The sequence below is a fragment of the Pocillopora verrucosa genome, chromosome 6 (genome assembly GCF_036669915.1).
Source record: "Pocillopora verrucosa isolate sample1 chromosome 6, ASM3666991v2, whole genome shotgun sequence".
Taxonomy (NCBI): Eukaryota; Metazoa; Cnidaria; class Anthozoa; order Scleractinia; family Pocilloporidae; genus Pocillopora; species Pocillopora verrucosa.
Window position 1 is genome coordinate 26,153,876 of NC_089317.1, and position 10,381 is coordinate 26,164,256.

Consider the following 10,381-nt stretch of genomic DNA (forward strand, 5'->3'; position numbering starts at 1 on the left):
GGCTTCTCCCTTGGCGAGGAAATTGAAATCGTATCGAGTAAACAAAGTTAAAGTGAGTTCCTTTAGATCTCTTAAACTTGTATCGCGTTGGAAACAATTAAAAGTACAGGAAGAAGTCGTTCCTTAGCGAGACGTTCATTATGTCTCAGGACTGCTTTTTGAATAGCAAAGATGAAAAAAACTGTGGTTCATCGCGTGGCTTAAGTGGTTTCGTACGGCTGTCTGAATGTAGTGATGAAGTAAAACATCATCTGATAAGCTGCCACCTGTCTAAAGAGGTCCTAAGTGAAAACGAGCTAATCTTGGCAAGGACTGGCCAATTTCACCTCGCTCAGGAGGATAAACAAAAAATGTGGATTTGCTATAGGCATCCCCACACGTTGGGGAAGTTTTGGAGAAGTGCAAAGGTAACATGTCAGTATCCTGATTATGATGCTGTAATTAAGTGTATCCAAGGTAGAGATGTAATTACCTTGCATATTTCTCAGGAGATTCAAAAGCTGTCTGGCGTTATTCTTCCAGTTGGATCAGGTAGTCTTCAGTAACATTTTCTGTTATTTATTTTTGTCCCGTGACATGTCTGCTCATAAAGAGAAGAAAGTCTTTATTACATTAAGGGTACTTAAGTACATATCACGTCGAAAAAATATAGATCTATATATGTGTAAGTGCTTTTAATTGCAGATGGAAATATGAACAAAGTTCTTTGGATGATAATTAATAATATTTTTGTAGAAGATCAAATCACTGACAACGCAATACACTTATTCATGCGTATGGTTCACAATTATTTGCAGTCAGTTTTCCTCAGTTTGTATGATTCTCATTAACTAGTATAATTAAATTTGCGGACTAAAACACCCCTTATTTGCTTAAGAATGATAAAAGTAAACAGTGCATGTCGGTTTTCAATCCTTATAGATGCTACTGGGCTTCACTTTAACTGAGAAATTTGTCATCGCTTACCTCAACTCTCTGTGTCCCATGCCGTAAGAAGCACAAGAAGAAAGTTGATGATAGTGAGTCTTGGCTGAGACAAGAAGAAACAGAGAAGAATCTACAGTCCCAAGAAACGCCACTTTTAGACGCGAGACAACTAAGGTAAACTGAATCAAGTGGTATTTGTTTTATTGAAAACTATCGTTCAGATTATAAGATACGCGAATTACTCTTCCCACTAATTTTTTCTTTACATTCTGTAAATCAAAATTTTCAGTAATTATTAAGGCGTTCTTGTTGATCGTCTTAATAGTTACAGTTTCCAGGATCCAAGGGGAACAAAAGAGAGAACAATTTTCTGTGTAGTTAGGCAAGGCAACGTGCCGTCTTTATACTTCTTCCGGCGTGATAACGATGATGATGACAACAATGGGTAAAAAGCACCATCCACCAGTAATGACGATTATCATAGTTACAAATAAATCTGAGTTATAGCCCTGAAAAAAATCTCAAGGGGTCCTTTAAAGCATCCACTTCATCTCGCAAGAAGTCAAAGTTGCCTACACTCACCCTAAGGTTCGTGCGATTTTACGACGAATTTTCAATTCCGGTGTGTTACGCGCGCGACTTTTGATGGAAAAGACTTGCACGCGCTATAACTAGAAATAACGTGTCAGCTGAATGCATCAAATTTCTATCAAAAGTTGCCTGCGTAACACCCCGGAAGTGAAAATACGTCGTAAAATCACACGAACCAGAAATAAAATTTGCGGAAAACATTTCTATTTTGTCCGGGTACCTGTCATTTTTTGGCTTGCATGCATCATTCATGATGGCATTTCGAACAGAAAAGTTTCGGGAAAAGCTATCTAGTACAATTTTCTGTAAGCCATAAAATGCCTTTTTTCGCTGTTTCTTAAAATCTGCGAGATAACTTTTTGTCATGCTGTCTGAGAAATTAAAGGATTTCTGGAGCTTTCCTACAAAGAAATAAAAATGGTAGGTCACCGACTTAGTTTTTCAGATAATTAACAATAATTGAAAATATGAATGTCTGCTTGTGGACCTTACGTCTTGCCATGGTAACCGATATGACGTCACAAGTACCCTTAAAGTATTGCCCAACAATATAGTTGCAGAGATGTTTATAGTTTGCCCACACGATAAACCTCTTTTCTTGTAACCTTTAATCGTTTCACAAACCCTACGAGCCTCCTTAAACACCGTTGTTATCCAACCACGCCTGTATTGATTTTAACAGAGAACGCTTGCATCCCATGTATTTGCCCAGTGGTTGTTTTCATGACATCAAGGCCACACCTCATAAACTTCGCGATCCGTCGTGGACCCCAGGTCTATGGTCAGCGGGGAAAGTTTTCTCCGAATCTCAGTAATGAAGAAAATATCCCAAGGAAATATCCCAAGGAAAATTCTAGCCACTGAAGGCCCCGTTAACGAAACGTTGGGAAGTTGCAACGCGTAATGAGAAAGAAAACTGTCTCAAAACAGCCGAGATGTCTTGTCAGTTGGTATGCGGTGTAATCGCTCCAAATGATCCGGACAAACTTTACGAGGCCCGGGTAACGGCAACAGAGAAACGGATTTCACACGGCATACTCACATTAACAACAGCATACAAGAATGCACCGACAAAGAATCTAAAAATTCAAATTCTTAGCCTGTATGTTCTGAATTACTCGACTGAGGAGCTAAAGAAACTTCACGAGCCTTTCGAGAAGCTAAGTGATCGGCAAATAAAGAAAGCGAGACTTCAAGCGAAGATGAATGAAAGAAAGCGATTAGTCATCGTGTGCGCATAGACATAATTAAACTAGATCCCTTTTTTTACCTTCGTTGACCGACCTTATTTCTACAAGATGTTGCTTATGGTCAACGAACCCTCAAACTAGAGAGTGGCAAACGTTTAGCGATGCCTAACATCATCCGTACCGTCACTAGGTCTACTATGATTGCGCAGTATTTGGTATTTTGTGAAGATGATGGCTTTCAACCGCTAAGTCGTGCAACGATGTACCGCGTCCTTAAAGCTGTTGTGCATACCACTGCAGGAAGTTCGCTCTTAGTGATCCCTTTGATGAAGAATTCAAACACCAGTGTTTGCACGACCTTTTATCAAAGTGTGACAGTTGCAAGAAACTAAGACTGTTCTTCAATCCGTGGAGGGAAAAATCAATGAACTTTGCTCTTCGATGTACTCCAAAGAACAACATGATGATCTTCTTTATGACTTTGGAAAGTCCGTCAACTTCATCAACGAATGGAAATGCCATATTCTCCAATTCGAAAGCTAAGAGATCGCAAAACAAAGCTTCATATAAAACCTGACAGAATATTCAGTGTTTATAGTAATGGATTGGGCAATGAAGTTCTTACAGAGCGATTTCGTGAAAAGCAGTGCGATTGGTATGCTAAGAGGGGAATGAACTAGCACGTTAGCTGTGCTATCACGAGTGATGGAAAGGGGAATTTTTTTCGTTTCCTTCTACAACCACCTATTCAACAGTTGTTCACAGGATTGGTTCTCTGTGCTGTCCATCTTGGAGAGTCTCCTAATCACCGTTCGCTCCTCAATTCCAAAGGTAAAGAAGGCTTATCTAAAATCAGATGAAGCCGGTTGTTATTACAATAGCCAGCTTATTGTTGCCGCCCGTGATGTTGGAGAGCGTGTAGGTGTATCACTTCCGAGATACTACTTTTCTGAGCCACAGTCTGAAAAGACGTATGCGACAGAATCCTATTTCCTTTGAAAGGTGCCATAAGGAGATACTGTAACGAGGGCCACGACTTTCTCACTGCCAGTGATATGCACACGGCGCTCAAAGAAAGGCCAGTTCAAGGATGTACCGCAGCTGTATGCCACGTAAGTGAAACCAAGAAAGATTTAGATATCAAGAAATTCCAGCAATTCAGTGCCATGCACGACTTTTCATATCAACAAGATGGGCTCAGAGTGTGGAAGGCATTCCAAGTTGGCCCTGGCAAACTCATTCCGTGGGATGAAATTTACATGAAGCATCAAGGCACCACCGATCTCATAACAGAACAGGAGAATTTTGGCTTCACTCCGAGAGTAACGCACGGAAGCGCGCATGACTGTGGTGATGCAGAAAGCAGCAGTGAATTGGGGCTAGTGTTGGAATGCCCAGAACCAGCATGTGCCTGGATATCAAATCTGTCGAAGAAATAGAGCTGCACAGATCTGTTGGACAACATACAGAGATTGGGTACGACAAACTAAAACGAGGCTGGGTTGAAAAATTCATATCCCTTACCCTTTCAGAAGACGACAATACCAGTGTTATCAAGAGACAGGGTAACGAACCTTCCCAGGCGAGTTTAAGTGAAGGATGGGCACTTCACAATCCAAAAGTTGGCGCTGTTCGCTTTTCAGAGAAAATAAGGCAGTATCTCACCTCCAAGTTTGAAATTGGTGAACAATCTGAAAGGAAAGAGGATCCAGGACAAGTCTCGCAAGATATGAGGAAAGCGAAGGGGGAAAAAGGGAAACGCCTATTTTCCCGAGAAGAGTGGCTAACCAAAGCCCAAATATAAGGTTTTTTCTCCCGTTTGTCCTCCTCGAGAAGGAGACGGGCAGGTCCATCTCCGAGCACCGCGGTTGACGATAAATCTGACGAGGAATCAATTGACGAGGAAGAAGTGAGTCACATGACCACCGTTGAATCAGTTGTAACAAAAATTGGCTTAACGCATCCGATTGTCTATAAAATTTATGACTTGTGTGACTACGTCAAGGAGGAAAAATTGAAATATTTTACTGTTTTCATGCTTAAGGAAATCTGTACTTTCTACGAGCTCCCATTTAAAAGATTCCAAAGCTGTTCTAATGTCAAAAATAATGGAAATAACCCATGAATGCCAGTGCTCAGTGGAAGGATAATTACACCATCAAGCAGTGATGCATGGACTTTGTTGTTGTCTATAATGAAGAGATTGCAAGTTGGTTATGAAAATTACTTTTTTTCTGTTTTGCCTTGACTTTGTGACGTGGTTTTGTCACAATTTGAACGGACACGCGTCATTCTTACGGAATGTTTTAACGTGAAACCAAACAGCATCATTTTATTTCCAAGCAAGTATATATTGAGCCGTTCTTAGCCCCCATTTTGTTAGAACAAAGTATATGTATATATTTAGTGTGGTACCACCCAAAAAACAGTTTACTTGTAAAAACCTTTGTGTTTTTTATATCTTTACATACTTATAAAAATTGTGGAGGGTAACTGAAATGAAAAAGAAAAGGTGTCCTGCATAGCAGTCTTTCAAATTTCCTTTTAGCCAAAAGGGAGTCGTGCAGAGGCGTGGGGCGAAAGCAACCAAAAAATTTGGAGCATTACAATAGGTTTTCCCGCCAACCGCGCGTATAAAGCCAGATCGTGACGGTCTGGGAATGGAATGTAGCGAACAGATCTGGAAAATAAGGTCAAAACGTGTTGCAAAAATACATTATTGAAATAGTGACGACAGAATAATCGTCGCTGGGTGACGATCTGAATGAAATAGGAGTTACTCAAGGTTGAAACTCACCTTCTCGCTACATCGGGACCTCTAAGTATCTCAACAAACTTCGCGCCCTGAACTGACGAGTATCATCATCCTCTTCCATTGTTTAGCCGTCATTGCGAGGAACATGTCGACCCTGGGAAACGAACTAACCCAAAACGAAAACGAACTAAAAACGAACTAACCCAAACGAACAAGTTGAGCCGTGATAAGAAGATAAAGAGGAGGGACTGTGTCCTCTGTGATAAGTTTATCTAAGGATTTAACTAGCTCTAAGAAATTCAAACAAAGAAAAAGTATAAAATCACAGCAAATATCTTGCCCAGACCTCCGCTGAACCAAAGCCAAGGGGGAAAATAAATGAAGAATCTTACGACTACTCTCGCGTTTTTCTAAAACTGATTGACTTATTCCTCAATGCTTGATCACAGTTATAATGTACTTTCAGTCAGTTTTAGGTGGTGAGTACCTAAAAAGGGACTTATTTATCAACTTTGGGCAATAACACCTTTCGTGTCCAGCCTCACTTCAACAGCCAAAAAAATAGAAGTTGTGCGGTAACGCAAAGTGAGTTTCATTTCAACAGATTAAACTTCTTACAACTTTCCTTCACCACCTCGAGGTAGAATTTGGTAAACTTCAAAGTATAATGACGAACCTGTCTGGTCAATTGCATTTCCCGTTTTCGTTTCTCTCTGAAATAAATAAAAACTAACTGAAGACTTTTCAAGTAACTGATCGGGCCGAGCTACGGCGGCAGTGGCGTAATTTTTGGATCCGACTAGCAATCGATTACTTCTAGAGCCCTTCTCAGCTCCTACAAACGAAGCAATAGCTTCCGGTGGTAAGCTTCGAGTTGATATCGATATCCACCGTTCGTCGTCTCCTCCACAGACGTTAATGCTTTCAATTGGATGAAGGACACAAGGTACAGAGGCTTCTGGGAATGGCTTCGCAAAAACCTGCAGAGGAAATTTAGGAGTTATTTTTGACTCTTTAAATCTCTTACTTCTTGTAACACGTCAATAAAAATAAATAAAAAATGATGCATAATTTATTTACCTTGCTGAACAAGCTTTGTGAATTGAGTGTTCCAAATTTTCAGCTAAATAGTTTGCTTGGCGGCGAGCAATGCGAAGTAACTGTCTAGTGGACAGCGACAATGCAATGAATGAGACCTGTGTCACATGGTACATCAGAGAAAAAAGTTATTGAGTTAACAAAACAAAGACGCATAAGTAATTCATCATGTCCAACGCTCAGAGCAGTGAGCGAGAACAGCGGACGGGATTTCCTTCATGAAGCTATGGTATTCAACATGTCTATTGAATATTGGAGAAAATAGCTGTGTTGTAGCTTGCCGTTGAAGGTCGTTTCGATCGAAGGTCGTTTCGATCGAAACCAAAAGTCAGTTCGATCGAAGACAAAAGTCAGTTCGATCGAAGAGTAAATGATTATAAAAACTACAGTTTTGCAAGCGTATAGATAATAATAAAAGTTCTTGTGTTGTGTCACTGAGAACCGAGCGAAAAGAGATTAAACGCTGTTGAAAACACTTGCGCGTGGAACAGAATCCGTGGAACATATTATCATAGCTTCTCATCGTTGCAAATCTTTTCCGCACAAAACAGTTCCGCACGCTAAAATACGAAAACAAATGCGCTTGGAACATAAAGAATGGTCGCGTCTGTTTTCTGTTAAAGCAAATTAAAAGCCGACTCTGACAAAGCGTGCGGTAGGAAAATTACTATCTTGCAACAAAAATCTCACCCTTTCGCCTAGCGCCTTGGCGTTTAGCGATATACCAAATATGGAAACAGACGGCTGGCGGTCATGTTCCTTGAAGACCAGGTTCAAGAATGTGTTCTGCACAATTCCGAAGTTAACTGTAACAGGAAATATTTTTAAACAGATTTGATAAATAGTAAGTTCAATACACTTAAGCAATAGTTACAGTCTTCGATCGAACTGACTCTTGTCTTCGATCGAATCGACTTTTGTCGATCGAAACGACCTTCGATCGAAACAACCTTCGATCGAACTGACTTGCATTCGTTGAAGCCGATCTGATCCCTTTCGGATCCATTGAATGGTGTTTCCAGACCAAAAGAACCTAACACCTCACAACTGAAGAGCGTCAAACCTGAAAGTAGTAAACAGCGTAAAATCTTACACTATATATATCACCGGCTGAATGAAATTACGCTGTTAGTTACTGGCGTAAATTCTTACAGTATGAAAGAATACCACCGAATGAAATTACACCGTTACTTACTGGCGTAAAATCTTACATTACATATTTTCACCGACTGATCCAAACTACGCCGTTAGTTACTGGCATAAAATCTTACTGTATGCAAATATACCGACTGGAAGAAATTACGCCGTTAGTTACTGGCGTACGTAAAATCTTACAGTATGCAAATATATCGACTAGAAAAAAATTAAGCTAGTCCTTAGTTACTGGCGTAAAATCTAACTAACGGCGTAATTTGGCTCAGTCGGTAAACATATGTACTGTAAGATTTTACGCCATCAACTAACTGCGTAATTTGCATCAGTCGGTGATATTTATACTGTAAGATTTTACGCCAGTAACTAAGGGCGTAATTTCTCTCAGTCGGTATATTTGCATACGCGACGGCAAATCCGGCTTTTATCTACGTATGACAGCATAAAAAAAACAGCAGACAAATAGTTTTTAACATTTAAAGTGGGGAATATAGGTAAGGGCGTAATATGTGACTAACACAGTCTATAGCAAATGATTGTCATTTTTGTAAAAATATTCTAGCAGGTCTAGAAACATCCCACAGTTGCCTCTGCTAACAACTCATATGAAACAAATAAAAGTTTTTACACTGTATTAGTGAGTCCTAGTGGTTACGGTAATGAGTAAAATTTTCCAAGCTCCTTCCATTTTCTGCCCTCATAATTTCTCTCGCGCGTTCAATTGACTTTTGTACTGCAAAGGAAAATACAGGGGAACCATTGAAATAGTTTGATACAACTTGACACTTGATCACTGTACAACAAAGTATTCAGTATGTTCCGTAAGAGAATTCTCTACATACCTTATCGTTCAGTCTACCGATACAAGGTGTCGTTTTCCTCCACTTGGGTTCGTTTTGTCAAGATAATTAAAGAGCTTCGTAATGTTTACCATCTTGAAATTCCACTGTCATTGATTTGGCTTAGCAGTTTTCTCTGCGCTGTGAGTCTTACGGATAAAGACAGGGGAAGGGAACTACGATAAACAATGACCTTTTTCTGGTTTTATCAAACATCGTTTACAATAAAGTTATCAAAGTCTTATGAAGTGTTGTATTTCTCGGGACATAGCTCTGATAAAGCCAATAAATAAGACGAGAGTTTTACTATCATTAGTTTACCACCATTACTATAAAAATATACAAGAATATCGACCGATTGATTTTCTGAGAATAATATCAAGATTTCATAGGGAATTGTATGTACGACTCTTTAGTCAAGAATTTAAAGGAAGCGAAAAAACTTTTAAGTCTGTAATACATGTTTGGGACCCAAAGCAATCATTATCCCCGGGGTTCCCTTCCCACCACTTCACCTACGTTTTACTTTAAGCTACATAGACTATTTTTCTGCTATCACTCAAAAAAAGATTCGCCATTTTATTAAGCGCTATTGCAATGACTTGGATATTATAAGCTGGTTTTCTATTCCTTCAAGATCAGCAACTTGTTTGGTGTAAAAGACTCTTTCCCTGACGGGCTCCGCACACGTGTAGTTTATAAGTTTGTAGGTACTGGCTGTAATGCCTGTTACGTCGGTGAAACGTGCCGGCATTTTTCCACACGTGTTAGAGAGCACTTAGTCAGTGACAGGGCCTCTCACATTTTCAAGCATCTGCAAGATTCTGCACGTTGTCGCGCTTTGTTTTCAGCCGATAACTTCCATGTTTTAGATCACGCCTCTACCGGTTTTTTAACTCAAGATAAAAGAGGCTATTCATATTCAAAGAGAACAACCATCCTTGAATCAACAATTACACCATGTAAATCTAAAACTATACTTCTAATTCTCACATTTTCATGCTTTATCTCTTTTCTTGTTATCACTATTTATCATAATTAGCATTGTTCTACTTACTATATAATTCAACTTCCAACGCTTTGTACAGTAATTAACTGAAAATGACCGAAGTTTCTGTCGAAACATGTTTCACAGACTTAAAAGTTTTGTTGCTTTCTTTAAATTCTTGACTTGCCTGCTAATATCAAGACACTTTAGTCATTTAGAATTTAATCGACAACTTGAACCCGACAGCAAGAAATTGCCAAGTGCTGGCAGAAACTTTGCACAGCTTTTCAGCTGCTGCTAATGGCGTGAAGGAAACCTCGTAGGGTGAAAAATCCTCTGCAATTTGGGAGATAAAAGAAAAAGTCACTGTTGTAGACTGCATGAGAGACAAATTGTTTTGTTTTACGTCCTCCAGTGTCAGAATTACGACTCAGTAAGTATCTTTCTTATCATTTGCATCTATTAGGGTCGAAAAGTCCTCTTGAATTTACACTTAGTGCAAATTAAGCAATCTCTCCAAGTCTACCACTTTTTATTAGAAAGAAAGCAAATGCAAATTACTTTTAGTCACTGCTGAACAATTGAACCATTCAATTATTCAGCGGTGACTAAAAGTAATTTGCATTTGCTTTCTTTCCAACATCGCAAGCAGCGGCCAAACCTGTGCAGAGAACGATCGCTTATGAATGGAGTCAAGAATTCTTACAATTTTCATCAATTAATAAGGTAAGTTACCATTAATCTTGGTTAGTACCTTAAATCTGATATTGGCAACTTAAGTAAAAAAAAGTAAATTGAGCACTTTTTGCAATTTGACTGTTCCTGGCAAAATGTTTGGCAC

General features: G+C 39.4%; 1 protein-coding gene and 1 pseudogene across 1 annotated transcript; both read left to right on the forward strand.

The window, feature by feature from the left end:
- The first annotated feature begins 140 nt into the window (after window positions 1–140).
- LOC131773719 (uncharacterized) lies at window positions 141–1,105 on the forward strand. Its single transcript, XM_059089695.2, has 2 exons — window positions 141–526; window positions 967–1,105. The coding sequence occupies exons 1-2, from the start codon at window positions 141–143 to the stop codon at window positions 1,103–1,105; spliced, it is 525 nt and encodes a 174-aa protein (XP_058945678.2).
- A 2,658-nt stretch (window positions 1,106–3,763) lies between these two features.
- On the forward strand, window positions 3,764–4,858 carry LOC131774469 (uncharacterized; annotated as a pseudogene).
- Window positions 4,859–10,381: the final 5,523 nt, after the last annotated feature.

Excerpts from the sequence above, each read along its gene's own strand:
- LOC131773719 (XM_059089695.2), top strand. The coding sequence starts at position 141 with ATGTCTCAGGACTGCTTTTTGAATAGCAAAGATGAAAAAAACTGTGGT. Across the intron at positions 527-966 it reads GGCGTTATTCTTCCAGTTGG|CTCAACTCTCTGTGTCCCAT; the intron begins ATCAGGTAGTCT and ends GTCATCGCTTAC.